This window comes from Miniopterus schreibersii (assembly GCF_964146895.1).
Source record: "Miniopterus schreibersii genome assembly, chromosome: 15".
In the NCBI taxonomy this organism is placed as follows: domain Eukaryota; kingdom Metazoa; phylum Chordata; class Mammalia; order Chiroptera; family Miniopteridae; genus Miniopterus; species Miniopterus schreibersii.
The window spans coordinates 6,014,914-6,033,484 of record NC_138115.1 but is presented as its reverse complement, the minus strand read 5'-3'; the positions used below and the strand labels follow the sequence as shown (position 1 = coordinate 6,033,484).

Here is an 18,571-nt window from a genome sequence, read left to right as displayed (position 1 = left end):
TGGCCCCAAGGACCCATCCCTCCTTGGGCTGGTCCCTCTCATATCGAATCTCACTCACTTTCCTCACAAGATGACCCAGTGACCCTCACTGTGGTCAAGTTTAATGGATAGACTTGGGGTCACGGTTTACCTCGCAATTTTTTGTTTACTAGTCTTTCCTTTAAAGTATTACTCAATTGAGTTCCTTTATATTTTGAGATTCTCTCAGTTTTTATTAATATTAAACACTTGGTGGAGACACAAGGAGGAAAGAGAGAAAAGTTCACCTGTTGGAAAGCTTGCAAACTCACTTATGTATTAATTCACGAGTTACCACAAGCTTAGTGGTTTCAAACACTAATTATCTTACAGCCCTGGACGTCAGGAATCCTAAAAACAGAAGTGCTGGCACCATCCATTTCCACCATCGCATCTCCCTTTTCTGACTTTGACTCTTTTCCTCCTCGTATGAGGACCCTTGCGATTGCATTGGGTCCACCTAGACCATCCAGGCTACTCTCCCCATCTCACAATCCCTAATTTAACCACATCTGCAAAGTCTCTTCTGCTATAGCAGAATACCATATACTGGGAGGCTTATAAACAACAGAAATTTCTTATACTTCTGGGACTGGGAAGTCCAAGTTCAAGGCATTGGCAGGTTTGGTGTCCAGTGAGGGCCCACGTCCTGGTTCAGAGGCTGTCTTCTTGCTCGTCCTCACTGGGTGGAAGCTCTCCAGAGTCTCTTTTATAGGGGCACTAATTCCATTCATGAGGGCTCGCTCCATTCTCAACCGAGTCACTTCCCTAAGGCCCCACCTCCTAATACCAACACAATGGGGTAAGGCTTCAACAAGAATTTTGAAGGGACACATTCAGTCTCTATCTCTATTTGTATCTATCATCTATACCTATTGTTCTTGGTATCAAAAATATGGCTTTATACAGTACCTGCCTAGAATACAGGGTGGGAGTGGGGTAGTAAATATTTTTGAGAAATAGAATATCCCTGCCACAAGTTTTACAGTCTCTTTTTTCACATGTATGCTCAATTTCAAAGACTTAAAAGACAAATTAATGTATTTTTAATATCCATTATGATCAAATTCAGTTATTCACAAAATGCAATCTTCTATTTATCTCCACGTTGAGTCTTTACATCACCTCAAAGGGAATAAAAAGTAAAATACAACAAAGGTCAGTAATGTCCAATCAGTGAGCCTGATGTTAGTATCTATTTAGACTTTTGTATTTAAAAGAAACTAAATCATATGCAATATGCAAGGTTCTAGATAGTAAAATGAAAAATTTTTAAGTATGTGACGTTATATTAAATTTACATTCAAGTAATCACTTTTTTCCTTCATTTTAGGCATACATTCAGGCAATACAAAAGTCTTCAGCAAGGAAAAATATCGTATTTTGTTGTAGCTGTAGCCTGAGAAAGATAAATAAATATACAAGGATGTCACTTGCTGAAAGGTAAGAGTCACGGGTGTTCTCTTTGCTTTCACTGTATATAGCGCTAGTACTTTCACAGCCCACGCTGGTGCTGAGCAGGGAGACTGGAAGACGGCGAAACCAATCTGCAGAGGTGACGTCCTGTTTTCTCCCACACCTTCATCGGAGTTGCTGTCATTCTTGTGCGGGGTGGTAACAGCGACAGCAGCCTGGGCACAGCTGGTAATTGCTAAAAGCCATTCCCCTTAAAGTGGAAGTGGAAAAAATAGCCCAGCAAGGCCACTGTGCAATTTTCGCATTTTCCTCCAAGGATTACGCTGCTTTCATCACCCTTCGTCTGCGCTACGATTTAAACGTAAAGGCTCTTCTACTCCTAAACAACCACGAGGACAGCAATCTCCTCTGCTTCGGGTTCCTAGATAAGAAATGTTACAGGAAGGAAGCTCTAAATGTCTAATCTGAGCTAAGAATAATCCTTCAAATGTTCTGGTCTGCTTTTTCAATTTTCATCCTTACTAAATTTTACTCTAAACTGTAAATACATGAGAAAGTTACTTCAGAGGAAAATCTAGTACTTAATACCTTAAGAAGAAAACGGGTTTACTTTTGTTGCTGGATTGACAGGTTTTTATTAAATTTCAAATTAAATCTATTTGAAAACAAAGCTGTAGCCTTTAGCTATTTAGTATTAACCTGGAACTAAACTATTGGCTCAATTTTTGTACTCTTCTACTTTGTCTGTTTTTTAAAAACGCATTTCTGATCATGAAGTCTTTACTATATAATGCCACCTGACAGTAGGATGGAGTCAGTTACTGTGCCATATAAATGGCAACCTTGTAATGACACAGCTTCACTTCTTTTCGATTTACATTCAGATTGGTCTTTGTTCTTTATATTCTGTCCACCCCCAACTTCAGAAATTTTTGTCGATCAAAGAATCAGAAAACTTTCTTTTAGTTAATTAAATAATATTGCCAACTCTCTATTAATTAGGGGAGAATTAAAAAGAAAATTGGCCAACTTTCTTAGACTGAGATAGGCAGCTTCAACAAAAAACAAAACACAGAAGAAAATCTCTATTTTCACAGGTCTGAATAGGTTGCAAGATAGCATATAGAACACCCAATTAAATTTGAATTTCAGATAACGAGTGATATTTTACTTTAAGTATGTCCCAAATATTGCATGTCCTGTATTTTTATTTGGTAAGTCTGGCAACCCTAAGGACTGATGCCATTTTTTTCTTAATACCATCAATATTGTGAGTGAAACCCCCACTATTTCTATTAGTTAGAAAGCAACTCATATAAAAGGAACAAAAGTTAAATCCGTTTATGGGTGTCACCCACGCAGGGCTGTGCAGACAGGGTATTCATTAGCAGGAGTTTACAGGTGCGCATCACAGCCACGCATCTCCCCTGAGGAAACACCGATTCTTGTGAACTCACATGGAATTAGATTTTTCTAAATATAGCTCTACGTTTTTTAGCAGATCTAAGGGACAGAACTGGATTGTTTTTCATCATTTTCTCTCTTTCTTCACGACAACTTAAATTCCAAGATGCGTCATCAAGAAGTTCAACTGTTTAATCTTTTCTGTTAGAATAACTAGGCGCATGGACTAACTATATCTCTGCTGGAAATTTCTTCCCAGTTCACTGATGATACTTCCTTACATTTCAAAGGGCTAGAAACAGCATTTCCGACGTCCGAGCATTTGTGCCTGACACTTACTTTTAAAATATTATGTATCTATGATGTGCCAGTCACCCTTCTGGATACTAGAAACATGAGACGAGCACACCAAAACGTGCCAGCAGTAAAACTGATGCTTTCTTTGAAAAGGCCTGCACCCTGCGAGGCAGCGAGACCAGGGGCTGCCGGTCACAGCCGCAGGTGAAGGAGCCGAGGGCGCTGGAACGGAAGGGTCAGCGAGGGCCCCTCGCAGCGCCCGTCCCGGTGGGGCGCCAGGCCCCGGCCCACACTCCTTCAAGGGAAACCCCAGCTATCCAGGGCTTACCCCACCTGCCCCCGCCCAGGCTATCCAGGACCTTACCCCCCCACCCCCGCCCAGGCTATCCAGGACCTTACCCCCCCCAGGCTATCCAGGACCTTACCCCCCCACCCCCGCCCAGGCTATCCAGGACCTTACCCCCCCCAGGCTATCCAGGACCTTACCCCCCCACCCCCGCCCAGGCTATCCAGGACCTTACCCCCCCCAGGCTATCCAGGACCTTACCCCCCCACCCCCGCCCAGGCTATCCAGGACCTTACACCCCCCCCCCCCCCCCGCCCAGACTATCCAGGACCTTACCCCCCCACCCCCGCCCAGGCTATCCAGGACCTTACCCCCCCACCCGCCCAGACTATCCAGGACCTTACCCCCCCCAGCCCAGGCTATCCAGGACCTTACCCACCCCCACCCCCACCCCCTGACCAGGCTATCCAGGACCTTACCCCCGCCCCCAATCCAGGCTATCCAGGACCTTACCCCCCCCCCGCCCCCGCCCAGGCTATCCAGGACCTTACCCCCCCCCAGCCCAGGCTATCCAGGACCTTACCCCCCCCAGCCCAGGCTATCCAGGACCTTACCCACCCCCACCCCCTGACCAGGCTATCCAGGACCTTACCCCCGCCCCCAATCCAGGCTATCCAGGACCTCCCCCCCCGCCAGGCTATCCAGGACCTCGCCCCCCCCCCCGCCCAGGCTATCCAGGACCTTACCCCCCCCAGGCTATCCAGGACCTTACTCACCCCCCCCCGCCCACGCGCTGCTCCGCGGAGCGGGTGCCCCGAGCGTCCCGGGCGGGCGCCGGGCGCGGGCAGCGGCGCCCCGACCCCTCCTCTGCGCCGGGCTGCGCGCCCGCAGCGGGCTCGCAGGTGGCTCGTTGGCGGTGGCTGCTGGGCCCCTGGGGCCTTCCTTCAGGTGACGCGTCAGATTTCCTTCGCATCCTTCGACCCCAGCACTCCGTCCATTCCCAATTTTCTCAGGTTTCGCAGCCTGCGTTCGTACCGGAAGCCAGTCATGCGCAGGAGGTGTGGGGAATGAAGAACGAGGTTTTAAAAAAAAAAAAAAAAAAAGAGCCGGGGACCTGAGAGAGGCCTACACCGGCAAAGGTGCCCTGCAAGAGCTGTCCCGGCCGTGCCCCCGGGATGACAGCTCCCCCGCTGGAAGACCACCTCCCGGGCCGGCTCCGCGCGCCCCAAGGACGCGCGCCGGCGGCCTCGGGCTCGCCTCCTCCGCCCGAACCAGCCAATGGGAACCCCCGGCTTTGGCTTCCACGCGACCCGGACCACGCGGGAGCGGGGCCAACGGAACTACATCTCCCGAGGCGCCTCGCGCAGGTCCTGACCAATCAGCGCCGGGAGTCCGGAGGCTAGGGGCGGAGCCGCACGCACAGGCCACCCCATTGGCTAGGGGCAGCTTAGAAGAGCCGGAACCCGGGAGAGGGAGAAGCGAAATGACATTTCCTCTTTAAATAGCTGGAGCCGGGGCCCCGTGGAGAAATGGCCGCGTCGGCAGGTGGGTCGTATCGTGGCGAGGGAGGCGTGTTGCGGGGGAGGCGGGCCGGGGTCGGGCCAGGCTGCGAGCTCTGGAGGTGGCGATGAGGGGCCGGGGAGAAAGATGGAGAGGTGGAGAGGGATGAGGGGAGGGCGGCTGGACGGCGTGGAGGGCGGTGGGCGGCGCGGCCGGACCGGGATGGGGAGGCCGGGGACCCGCCGCCGTCCCGACCTTTCGGGAGGCTGTTGGAGCGGTCCTGGCGGCCGCCACCCCTCGCGCGTCCCCCGCGAGCCGCTCGCCCTGGCGCTCGGCCGGGACGCTCGGGCTGCCGGCGGAGCCGCCGCGGACTCCGCGCCCGTTGCGTCCGCGCGGACCGTCCGCGAGCGCGGGCGCGGGCGCGGGCTGCGGGCTCGCCGGGCTCCGAGGAGCAGGCTGGCGCGGGGACCGGCGCCGCGCTCGCCCCGACCCTGCCCGCGGCCCGCTCGGCGGGGCACAGGTGCGTACGTGCGCCTTCCTGCGGGAAAAGCGACCCGGGCGAACAGAAACAAACAGAACGAGCGAGCCAGCCGGCCCGCGGCGCCGCGACCGGCCGAACTTCTTGTGGTTGTACGATTTTTCTCCTAGATTTAAATAAGCCTTCCCCAACACCGAATGGGATTGCGTCTCCAGACACAGCCAGCGGTGCCATGGACCCCTTTCATGCTTGCAGTGTCCTTAAGCAGCTCAGGACAATGTTCGATGAAGGACAGTTGACAGACATTGTAGTGGAAGTGGACCACGGGAAATCATTTTCCTGTCATAGAAACGTTCTTGCTGCCATCAGCCCCTACTTCAGGTATGACGACGGCAGAGCCCTCTGTCGGAACCGCGCCACCTCCCTCCCCGGCCCCGGCCGGTTCTGCACGCACTCACCTGCTGCGACGAAATGAAAACAGATCACAGGCCCCATATATATATATATATATATGTATATACATATATATATATACACATATATATGTACATATATACATACATATATGTATATATATACACATATATGTATAATTATTTTTTTCCCTTGTTTTTGACTTGTTGGGTTCTTCTAGAATCAGGTGGTTGTGTGTGTGTGTGTGTGTGTTTTTAAGTTAGTGAATATGTTTGTGTTTGTTTCAGGCAAATGTCCGGGAAATCTAGAATCGTGTTGCCCAATATGGCAGCCATTAGCCACACGTGGCATCGAAACTTTATTTAAAATTAAACAAAATAAAAAATTCAGTTCCTCAGGCACACTAACCACATTCAAAGTGCTCAGGAGCCCCATGTAGGTAGTGGCTGCCGCATTGCACAGCCCAGGTACAGAGCATTTCCATCACTGAAAATGTTATTGGCCGGTGCCGGTCTAGAATTGGCTCCAAAAATTGATCCATGATGCGTATTTCTTTAGTGCGTGTAACGCTTTTAGAGTTTAAATCATAATAGACTGTTCTTTTGAAAACAAATTACTGTTAATAGATTGTTTTAATGCCTTGGGGATAAAAGCAGTGAAATAAAAATAAGTGAAATACAGTTCTCTGTGTACCTTAGTGATTATTTCCAAGATTTCCAGAAGCATTTTTTAAGCTACGTTTTGTATAAAACTTTGAAAAGTTAAATTTTAAAACTGGAGTCTAAAAAATAATTTCATACTCTAAGACATACCCTTAAGAAAGGACCAGTAATAAAGGCAGCTTCTGGCTTGAGTTTAAATTCTACTTTTGTTTCAGGTGCTCATTTTTTAAAGCCTTTCAGTGTCCAGTAATGGTGCACGAATGAACAGGAAATAATTTTCTCGACCACACTCTGAGTGTGCTGCTTCCTCTTGAAGGTGCTTACCTTTATAGGGCATATATAGCAGTGTAGTGTTCCACACAGTAGTTTCTGGTTCCTATTTCTCAAAACACTGAGTTAAATGTAGTCACTTCAGCCTGATCCTTGTGATGCAACCAGTTAGACTTGCTAGAATAGGTCATTCGACTATTAAGTGTTAACCGTCATGAGGCAGTGAGCTGGAAAGGAAAAATAAGAAACCCACGTAGTACACAAAAAATAGGAAGTTTGGCCTGGTTATGGAAACTGCTGGTGAGATTTACTTATCCAGACTATCCATTTGATATGTTTAGGTTATTTATGCATTAAAAAATATTTAGATATATGTCATAATTAAATGCTTATCAAGCTCTGGGCTAAGCTTACTTTGCATATATTGCTTTATATAATTTTTAAAATTCTGTCTCTGAGCAGTTGTCATTCATATTCTACATGTGATAAAACTGAGGTGTGGGGGTGGGGGGTGGAGATCAAGTGGCCTGTCTAAATCATCTGACTAATAAGTGGCAGAGGTTGGGTTTGATTCCAGAGCCAGGCTTCTTAGTCACTATATGACCTTTAAGGAACAGGAGTGTTGGTTCTCTTTTAAAGTCACCTTGCAGACGTGTTTATTATATAAGGTTTGAAGAGTTTAAAAACCCCAAAACACTGAATTTCAAAGTGAAAATGTCTGTGTCTTACTGAAATTTTACACTGTCTTATATCATTGTCATAATTAAAATTCATTTTGAAGACCTAAACAAGCCACTTTGAAAGAAGTATGCTATAACAGATTTTCTTAATTTCCAAGAAATTAGATATCTGAATTCAAATGAAGATACTTGTCTAGAAAGTGTAAGGATTGGATTTTTGTCTCTTGCTTGTCATGTTTGTACAGAAGTTTCTTGGCACGGTGCTGTTGCTTGTGTGAAATCTAGAAAGTCATACTTAATCGTTTCTGAGTCTTGCATCACTGGCGGAAGAATTAGAATAGCTTGGAATCTGGCATAGCTATTTCATGCCCCAGTGACTTCTCAGAATTAAAAATTGTATTATTACAAACATTTTACTGCTCAGGGTTTTGTGTGATGAAGTGCTCCCACTTTATATAGAGTTTACATAAGGAACCTATCAGAACCGAGAGCTCATCAGGTGTCATACTGTTCCTGTGTGTGAGACCAGCCTATTCAGGTGAGTGGTAGTTCCCATGATAAAGGGACATGTGGCAGTGTTCTCTGTTGGGAGCTAATCTATGACTAATGAAGGGCTTTATTTTTCTTTTTAATTGGTAACTGTATCGCTGAGTTTTTCAGCACCTGAATTGAAAACCAGCTCATACATTGGAATATCTAGTTTACAGTCATCAAAAAAAGCCTGTGTGATATTAGACTTAGAATTTACATTGTAGAAGTAAAAATAGGACTCAAAGATGGTTAACCCAGGTATCAAGCTGGGTCTTTGTGATACCTGTATACCTCCAGTATTTTGAGAAGATTTAATTTTTAAATTAATTTAATGGAGACTCAAAAGTGATTGAAATCTCCCTATTTAAGGATATTTTTTGTAGCATCACACTTAAAAATAAAATGGGAGGTGTCTGGGTCTGTCTAGTTAACTTTATCATCAGTGTTAGGTCACTTTCTTCAAGAGACATCTAGTAAGTATTCTAGAGCAAGCAGTCCCTTTCTGGAAAGGCTTTTAAAAGAGCTTTTGATTTAGTTTTTATATTTTAATTTTAAGAACAGCCTTGAAAGAAACCTTAAATGAGGGAAAGAAATACAAATAGTGTTTGTAAATAACTAATACTTAAGAGCCAGGCTTTGGCTATTTAATGTGTTGTCCAAGAAAGGCCCGTAAGTGCACAGATATTTAAAAACAAACAAACAAACAAACAAAAAACTTGGTTTCAAATGTGAAAGTTTGGGATTTAAAAACCATTATCTCTAAGAATCAGTTAATTCCTAAATTTTCATTAGAAGTAGACATTATTATCAGCCTACTGTAATCTTTATTTATACACAGATATGAATAGGTAAAATATGGTAACTTGGAGAATATTAAATATATTTTTTTGAGTAAAGGTTTTCAAAATGTCCAAGGATAAGTGATGTTCTTTATGTTCCTTATAATTGTTAAGGAAGCACTCACGAGATAGTTTTAAATAGAAATAGGTAGAGAATAAGAACTTATGAAGAATGTTTTGGTTTTCCAAGATGAAAATTTTAAAGATATATTTTGGGCACAAGTTGCCTTGTAAATTTCCACTGGGATGTGAAAAGTTTTATTAGACAGTCTCTATATGCTAATGCATCACATTAACACCTATAGGTATTCTTAAACTTTCTGACTGGCCTGGTGATTTAAGATCTTAAGTCCCTAAGGCAAACTGACCAGAAGCCTGGATGGGGGCTCCAATGAAAATCAGGTGTCCTGGAATACCTTGTCTCAGAGTTGGCACAAAGTGGACTCGTCCTGATGAGGTTTTTGAGATTAGTCAGACTAAATCCTATCCCCATTCAGAGTATCAGGAAACACATTAGGAAATATTTTTCAGTTTCAAAGGTTATCTTTGTGGTAAATTTATACTTTTAAATATTTGCCACCATAACTTTTATTTATAGCACGCATATAATATTAAGTACTCTTTCTTTCATAGGTCCATGTTCACTAGTGGCCTTACAGAAAGTTCTCAAAAAGAAGTTCGAATAGTAGGTGTTGAAGCTGAATCGATGGACTTAGTGTTGAAGTATGCCTACACCTCCAGAGTTGTTCTGACAGAGGCCAATGTTCAAGCTTTGTTTACCGCAGCTAGCATCTTCCAGATTCCTTCCATCCAAGACCAGTGTGCTAAGTATATGATCAGTCATTTGGACCCACAAAATTCTATTGGGGTCTTCATCTTTGCTGATCATTATGGTCATCAGGAACTCCGAGATCGATCAAAAGAATACATTCGTAAAAAGTTTCTGTGTGTCACCAAAGAACAAGAGTTTCTCCAGTTGACAAAAGATCAGCTGATAAGTATACTAGACAGTGATGATTTAAACGTAGACCGAGAAGAGCATGTTTATGAAAGCATTGTAAGGTGGTTTGAACATGAACAGAATGAAAGAGAAGTGCACCTTCCAGAAATTTTTGCCAAATGCATACGTTTTCCTCTGATGGAAGATACCTTTATAGAGAAAATTCCACCTCAGTTTGCACAGGCTATAGCCAAAAGCTATGTAGAGAAGGGACCATCCAACACTAATGGCTGTACACAGAGACTTGGAATGACTGCATCTGAAATGATCATATGTTTTGATGCTGCCCACAAACACTCAGGAAAGAAGCAAACAGTGCCTTGTCTAGATATAGTCACAGGAAGAGTATTTAAATTGTGCAAACCACCAAATGATCTAAGAGAAGTTGGGATTCTTATCTCACCAGATAACGACATTTACATCGCAGGAGGATACAGGCCAAGCAGCAGTGAGGTGTCCATCGACCATAAGGCAGAAAATGATTTCTGGATGTACGACCATTCCACCAACAGGTGGCTACCCAAACCGTCCTTGCTTCGGGCCAGAATAGGCTGCCGGCTGGTGTACTGCTGTGGTAAGATGTACGCCATCGGAGGGCGTGTTTACGAAGGTGACGGGAGAAACTCGCTAAAGTCTGTGGAGTGCTATGACAGCAGAGAAAATTGCTGGACGACTGTTTGTGCAATGCCTGTGGCCATGGAGTTCCACAATGCTGTGGAGTACAAGGAGAAGATCTATGTCTTACAGGGTAGGTGCCTAAGGGATTTAGTTCATGCAAGGGTAGAGGTCAGATTGTGTTTCACTTATGCTAAGACAGGTGTTTCTTCCTGTTAAAAGAGGAAGACCTCTGGGTTTATTATCATGAACTTTAGTGGAACAGTGTGCTCTTTAAAGGCCCTATAAAGAAAATAAACTTTTAAATAAAACAAGGCAGATATTTTTAAGTTACTAAAATAATCCTGTAAATTTTTTATGTTCTTATTGTGTTTTGACATCATGTGGAATAAGTATTTTTGAAAGCATTCTTTAGTAAGTAATAGTTTAGTATTTTTGGAGAACTATTTCAGAGCTGTTTTTAAGACTTTAAACAAGAAAGCAAGGTTGATACATGACCTTATTTTGCTCTTCAGTAATAAATAATCAAGAGATGATGTAGCAGCTACTTTTCTTATGGAACTTAAGGATTAGTTTCAAAGAGAAAAACAAAGCATTAACTAAAGTTATACTAATCAGTTACCCAAGGATTTTGGATAAGCTTTATGATTGCAAAGGTTACAAAAATTAATTACAAAGATTTTGAAATTATAGCCCTCTGATTTTAATTTCAGTGCAGTTATGTTACCTTCCCTAATACATTGTTTTCAGGGTTTTTCCCACTGGAAAACTTTGAGATGTCACCTTTTTCTTACATTATAAATGAGAGGGAATATTCAATGTACTTAGCTTTTGAAAAGATTTTAAATGATACAGTAGAAGCAGAAAAAGTGACTGGGTGAGAATAAAAAAGACCTTTGTCCCAAGGTTCTGATTTGAGATAACTACTGTTTTTCTTGAGTTTGGTTTCATACATCATGGGTGGTTGAATGTTGAATGCAATGTTGATAATACCACCACCCTTATTTCTCTTCTGTGTTTCTTAGCTGCTTATGTAGAAATGTTTTCCTCACTTCCGACTTTAATGAAACAGGAAAAAGGACAACGTCTGTGTAGCTACACAACGCACATGAGTTCGTAGTTCTTGTTCTGTTGTTCTCTCTAAATTATGCTCTTGGCTGTAGTCCTTTATTTGACTTAAAATTTCTCAGCAGAGCTTGAACCCATGTATTAAAGTTCAGTAAAAGTTAATTTTCCAGAAGGAGTAGTACTCTCTGGTGCCTTATTGTAGTTGAATAGAAACACAGGCATGATTTAGGTTTGTTTGTTGGTCTTGCTGAAAATTGGAATATAAGAATGGACGTATAATCCATAGAGTATGGTTGGGTAGGTTGTAGCATCCAGTATGAGGAAGCTCTCTACATATATTTTGGTCTTACTAGCTAACCAGTTAGTTGATAGAAATAGAGTTAATTGTAAGACACTCAGTTGGAAGGTAGAGGCTGTGTATTAATATAAATACTAAAGCAAAGTAGCATTGAATTAATAGAACTTCAGGGCTGGAATGAACATTGTTTAATCCAAGGTTGTATTTTATATAAGGGGAATCTGAGGCTCTGAGGGTTTTCTTGATGACCCATCATTGCTTTTAATTTATTAAAGTGGATTTTAGATGTTAAAAATCAACTTTCTATTATATATCATCTTTCCTTTCCATAAGAAATTTGTAGAGAGTTAGTACACGTTAGAAAGTTTTAATTTCTCTATTCACTAAGAATCTTGTTACAAGTTCATCATTTAAGGGCAGGTGATGCGCAGGCGAAAGCTGGAAGTTTAACAAGCTGTTTTAAGAAAAATTGAAATTACAGCGTCACTGTTAAGTAGGCGGTTAATTTTGTAGTTAAGAGTAAGCCTAGTTCAAAACAGTTTTCAAGGAGAAGCTCAGTTTAGAAGGAGATATTTAGGTATTTCTAATCTAAACAAAGCCTCTTTATATAAATAAACTTGACATGAGTAGTCAGAAGCTTATGGTATACTCTCTGTGTATCATTTATTCTGTTCATAAAGGGTTCAGATTTTTATATCAAGGATTTTATAAAAATGTTATAATTAACCAAACTCTTGAAAGTCTTCACTAATTTAATTCTTTTAGACATTTTTATGTTAGCAGTCTGACTCAACACACCCTTTTATTGTTAAAAAAAGAATTGAAACCGACTCAAAGTCAACTTCATAAACTGTGTGTGTTTTATATTAAAGAGAAATATGTTTTCACCCTTTGAATATTTGTCTTTTCATTACAGCAACACTAAAATAAACACATAAGTGCACCATTGACACAAATCTGAACAATTCCATGTACTATCTTCTAATTAAATAATGAGCACATAAATTTATAGTGGCTTATTCATGATGAAGCTATAAACACACTTTGACCTCACTTGCTAACCATTAGTAAATAATGCTTTTGTAGAGCTGGCTTAAAATAAATTTTCTGAAATACACAATTGGGTACAATAAATGGAACCAAGGTCATTTTTTTTTCTTTTTAAATTTTTATTTATTGATTTTAGACAGAGGAAGGGAGAGAGAGAGAAACATCGATTTGTTGTTCCACTCATTTATGCATTCATTGGCTGCTGCTTGTATGTGCCCTGACCTGAGACTGAACCCACAACCTTGGTATATGGGGACGGACGACGCTCTAGCCAACTGAGCTACCCAGCCAGGGCTGACCCAAGGTCATGACTCTTATTCTGCCATCAAGCCAAAGTAACTCCTCACCTCTCATTACAAACACCCCCAATTCAGGTTGACTATAATATTATGGGTTATATTGTGCCATGGAACAAAGAAGTTTTAAGCTATTTTATAATTACTGTATCTCTGGAGATTATAAAAGCAATATTGTAGAAAGTGAAATATTTGAAAAGTTATGTTCTTTGGTCTTCAACATACAACCAAAAAGAGACATGTAAATGTACATATTCTTGTTTTTCTTTTTTTTTTAGGAGAATTTTTCCTCTTCTATGAGCCTCAAAAAGACTACTGGGGTTTTTTAACCCCTATGACTGTGCCTAGAATCCAGGGCTTAGCAGCTGTATACAAAGACTCTATCTACTACATAGCTGGAACCTGTGGAAATCATCAACGCATGTTTACTGTAGAAGCCTATGACATTGAGCTAAATAAATGGACTCGTAAGAAGGATTTTCCATGTGATGAGTCCATCAATCCATACCTTAAACTGATACTTTTCCAGAATAAACTCCATTTATTTGTTCGAGCTACTCAAGTGACCGTTGAAGAACATGTCTTCAGAACCAGCAGAAAAAATTCCCTTTACCAGTATGATGACATCACTGACCAATGGATGAAAGTGTATGAGACCCCAGATCGGCTCTGGGACCTTGGCCGGCACTTTGAATGTGTTGTTGCTAAACTCTATCCTCAGTGTCTTCAGAAAGTACTTTGAGTAGCAGGCCTTAGTGAGTTCATTGACATCTAGTGCTTGAGGAAACTTAGTCTTTTAATGATACAAGAAGTGCTGTCAGTATTTTAGAAAGCTGAGAGAGTTTGTACACGGAAGTGTGTGCTCTGAAAGATTACAATGTAGGGAGTGATGTCTTTTCATCCTTGTGATGTTTTCATTTCAGTAAGCAAAAGATAACAAAGTGCAATTATCAGCATTTTTTTCTGATACAAAAACAATCATTTTCATGCTAGAATTTTGTGATAGGCTCTGACATAGCAGATGAATTAATAACTATGCAGTCTTATAAGAGCAATTAGGGTATTATTGGTTAAAGTCATCCAGACTAGTTTGATGTGACTTTTTATTTTAAATACGGGTAAAACTCTGAGGCAATATCACTAGAACTTTAGCTGTGACCTCTCCAACACAGAGAAGCACTAACTTAGATTTTTATTCTTAATATATATATATATATATATATATATATACACTTATGTACTGTTTTCAAGTGTACTGAGATTTAAATGTGTTCTGTTAGAATAGATTGAAGGAAAAACAAATCATCTCAGAAAGAACTTTTTTCAGTCTAATTGTTTAATATTTCCCATATAACTTTAAATTAAGCTAAAATTTTAAAGTAGCTGTTTTCTGTTGGTAACTTTTTCAAGTGCTAAGACTATCTCATTTGAAAAATCCTGAGAAGGGCTCAGATTCACAGGTGGCTGGTGCTAGTCTAAGTTAATTCATGTATATAGTAGATGGACTTAAATCGTCTGAGCCTATGCCTACCTTTCAAGTTGGTATGTTGGTTTTGTGGCCCTCATACTTTACCTGTCAAACTCTTGTGATTTCACAAGACTCTCTACTTGGTTGAAAGCAGAATATGGCCGGCTATTGGTCCAGCTGGACTCCGTCTTAAGACAGCGAGAAGAGCAAACCTGGTTTGCACTGACACGGGCCATTTGTCGTCTCACCTCCCTTTGCATCCTCTACTTGTCTAGTCTCGATCGGTACAATGAGAGGTAACTTACTCTGTTCTGCACAGAGCATAATGTGAAGTTTTACACCTACTTTTAAAATTCTGTTTTACAGAAACATAGAACTCCTGCAGTGGTTGAATTTAATGGCTTTTAAGTTACATGTGACCATTAAAACCTCATTTTCTTTTTAATTTTTGCACTTAACAATGATAAATATTTTTACATTGAAAACCTTGTTCTAGCTGAAGGTGACTGAGAAGGAAAAGAGTGAGTGACTAGAACCAGAGCATTATAGGTACTAAGTCATGTTTCATATTTAACTGATAAGTTTTTAACAGTCAGTTAGGAATATTCACATAAAGGACAAACCAACTCATTCGTAATACCTTTGGTAGATGTTTGGATCAGTAACTTATTTTTACTATGCCTAGAATAATCAATAAAGGGTACAAGTATAGTCCAGAGTCTGTCCTCAACTAGAACATTTTGAATTTCTTAAAACAAACTGGCATGGTTTGTATTAGAAACTCATACAGATTGTGATGTGATACTGTGAAACAAATTTAAAACATTGCCTCTGCATCACATACCTCGTCCTTCAGAAACTTTCCAAACTGCTTGTCTCCGACCTCTATGGTAGGACGTTTTCTGAAGAAGACTTCAAAGGAGACGGGATTTATAGAATTAACATTTTAAATCTAGTCTGTGAAGCTACATATGTGGGTTTTTTCTTACATGCCTTGAGAGAGTGTCTATAATCTCTTTATAAACTTTGTCAACCAGTAACCTTTTCTTCTCCCCAGTTTTTCCTTCTCTTCATCTTCATGCAGTTTGGGGGCTATTTCTGTGAGTTTTTTGAAGCATCTTTAAAGTGTTGCAGAGGGAAGGAAAAAACAAAAATAACTAACTTTTGCAAGCGATATTCATGTAATTTATTTTTGAAAGCTTTGTTGAATATCTAAGATTTTCCGATGCTTTTTGACAATCTTCTGTATTTATTTAGGAAAAATGTGTTACTTGAAAACATGACATAGGACATTGAGTTAGTAATTACATGTGTCGTATGGCCTGTAGGAGTACAGCATGCTGTGCTTCCACAGTAGATTTTTTTCTGTTGATCTGCACCACAGTTGATCCTTTCACTATAACAGTTTATATTGAGGGTATGATCTAAGTATGTATAGTGTTTCAAAGCCAAGGGTTAGAATTTGCTATCGGAGTAGAATATGTATTGAATTTTGTATGAAGAACTATTTGTTTAAATTATATAGCTGGGATACTTTGCCACTTTTTAAATGATTTGAGAAGCCCTAGAAAACTAAGATGAGTAATATGTGTGGATATATGTTTAGATAGTTAAAGTACATTTGCATAGTATGTTGAGAATATAAGTAAAAGGCACAATGGGACTGCGGAATTGAAGGTCTAAAATATGCCCGTCCCACTTTAACTTTGTTTTTGCATTTGAAGAATGTATGTAGCACTTTCCTATATATTTTTTAGACATTGAAAACTGGACTTGGTGTAACTATATTATAGGAGAGTTTTAATTTTATTCTTTAGTTTCCATTTTTATTTTTGTTATCCTGCAAAGTCGATGCATAAGCATCAAGCTCATCTCATTGGTGCATGAGAAAAGTGGGAGTGATCCCCAAGGAATCAGATTCCCTCTGTGAAGCAGTTTAAGTGTCATTCAATGTTCAGTGCTCAGGTATGTAGTAAGTACTGTAGTCCTTTGGGGGCAAATGTGTAGATATTTTTAAACATTTTGCTGTAATTGCACAGTTTTTTGCATTTTTACATCATGGCATTGTTTCTTATAATAAAACCTTTTTCTGATTGAAAACTTCCATTGTTGTGAACTGACCTTTGACTAGTGAATTTGCAGAATGAATATTTGTTGAAAATCATAAAATACCTTATGTCATGGTGAATTAGAATGAGATTTAGTCTATCAAATATTTGGCCTCTGGTACAAAATAAACTAGTTAATATCACCTTATATAATGCTCTTTAAATTCTAAAGCAAGCTCACTTGTATTGGTAACACCTTTGTTCCATTTGTTCTGGCCTAAACTCATTATTCCACTCCTCTCTCTCACATTTCACATCTAATCCATCAGAAAATCCTATTGCCTCTTCTTTCAAAATATATCCAGATTCTTACCAGTTACCACTTGCACCACTACTACCATAGTCTAAACTAGCCTACCTTGTCTGCCTGAATATTTTGCCTGGTCTCCCTTTTATCACCTTTGACCCCTAGTAATCTATTCTGTTCTCCACACAGTATCCAGTGTTCCTGTTGAAACCTAAATCGGGTTATGTTCCTCTTCTGCTCAGACCCCTCCAGTGGCTCCCCACCTGCCTTTGTGTGAGAGCCAGACTCCTTTCTTACATGATCTACACCTCCAACCCCACCTCCTGGACTTCATTGCCATTCCACCAGCTTGTCTATTCCAGCAACACTGCTGTTCCTCAAGCATGCCAAGCCTTTCCAACATCAGAGCCTGAAAACTCATTTACTTTATTCAAGTCTCTATTGATATTCCAGGGAGGCTCCATTGACCACCTTATGTAAAATAAACACCTTTCTCCAGACTCAGCCCCCGCCCATGCCGCCTGTGTTTTATTGCTTTATTTTCTGCACACCTTCTCCCATTGAGATGTAAGCCCCACAAAGGCCAGGAACTTGTTTTATTCATTGTTGCACCTCAGACCAATGCCTAGGACATACTAGGCAGGCAGTACATGTTTACAAAAAATGAATTTTCACTTAAGTCTTAGGGCAACCTGAAAACTGGTAGGATTGGTAATGTCATCTCTATTTTATCAGGAAACACGAAGACCAAGTGAATCGCCAAAGGGGGCTCGCCTGGGGTAAGAACCAAGATTTCCACTTTCACCTTCACCTGCTTCCTGCATGCTACCCTAGTTCCAAACAAAACTGATAGAAAAGGTAGATGCTCTGTATCTTGGGTTTAACGATTGCCTTTTTTGAGTCCCACCTTTCCCCCTACACTATTATTTAAAGTATCTACTGTAGTTTATGGCTATGATTGATTCTCAATGATGGAATAAATGACACAGGAAAGTACTTTCTCTTTGTCAACCACTTGCACCCCACCATCGTGGTCATATACCACTGTTACGAGTTCTGTCCCTGAAATAAGTTGAAGAGAAACAAAAAGAAAAGGCTTGAGAAATACTAATTTAGGCTAGCCACGCATTACATCACGATGTTTCAGTCAGCAACGGACTGCTTATACAGCAGCATCCCCATACCGTTGTAACGGAGCTAAAAAACCCCTGTCCACTAGTGACGCAGCCGTTGGAACATCACAGCCCAGCACGTTTCTCAGCTGCTTGTGGTGATGCTGGTGTAGGCCTGTGACGCCAGGCACATAAAAGTATAGCACAGACACTAATGCACAGTACGTAATACTTGGTAATGGTACAATATTCTGTTACTGGTTGATGAATTTGCTGTCCTAGACTTTTATTGTTATTTTAGAAGGTACTCTCTTACTTAAAAATGTGCGCCGTGGAGCAGCGTGCCCTCACACCAGCAGCAGCCTCATGCATCGGCGCTCGCCTTGTCTCTGGATGGCAGTATTTTCTCTCGTGCTTGGTGAACCTGGTGTTGTGTACAGTTACCTGCTGCACGGGCTTGTAGCCCAGGCGCAACCAACCAGCCACATGGCCTAGGTGTGTAGGCGGCTAGACA

At 41.3% G+C, this 18,571-nt stretch overlaps 1 protein-coding gene and 1 long non-coding RNA gene across 4 annotated transcripts; one reads left to right on the top strand and one right to left on the bottom strand.

Moving 5' to 3' along the window:
• Positions 1 to 1,047: 1,047 nt before the first annotated feature.
• Positions 1,048 to 4,725, bottom strand: LOC308567628. Its single transcript, XR_014000351.1, has 2 exons — positions 4,457 to 4,725; positions 1,048 to 1,855 (listed from the first exon to the last, which is right to left on the bottom strand). It is a non-coding gene; the product is annotated as an uncharacterized lncRNA (long non-coding RNA).
• Positions 4,726 to 4,898: 173 nt separating this feature from the next.
• KBTBD8 (kelch repeat and BTB domain containing 8) lies at positions 4,899 to 16,688 on the top strand. 3 transcript variants are annotated; one of them, XM_081159854.1, is made up of 4 exons: positions 4,928 to 4,966; positions 5,570 to 5,780; positions 9,429 to 10,543; positions 13,401 to 16,688. In XM_081159854.1, exons 1-4 carry the CDS (start codon positions 4,951 to 4,953, stop codon positions 13,862 to 13,864), a joined length of 1,806 nt encoding a protein of 601 aa, XP_081015980.1. In that variant the 5' UTR covers positions 4,928 to 4,950; the 3' UTR covers positions 13,865 to 16,688. The 3 variants fall into 3 exon arrangements, with proteins under 3 accessions (XP_081015981.1, XP_081015980.1, XP_081015982.1); XM_081159855.1 differs by lacking the exon at positions 5,570 to 5,780 and having other exon boundaries at positions 4,899 to 4,966; XM_081159856.1 differs by lacking the exons at positions 4,928 to 4,966; positions 5,570 to 5,780 and adding an exon at positions 7,906 to 7,963.
• Positions 16,689 to 18,571: the final 1,883 nt, after the last annotated feature.

Coding starts and splice junctions, on each gene's coding strand:
- KBTBD8 (XM_081159854.1), top strand. Junction 5,781..9,428: donor GCCATCAGCCCCTACTTCAG/GTATGACGACGG, acceptor TTTCTTTCATAG/GTCCATGTTCACTAGTGGCC. Junction 10,544..13,400: donor GAAGATCTATGTCTTACAGG/GTAGGTGCCTAA, acceptor TTTTTTTTTTAG/GAGAATTTTTCCTCTTCTAT.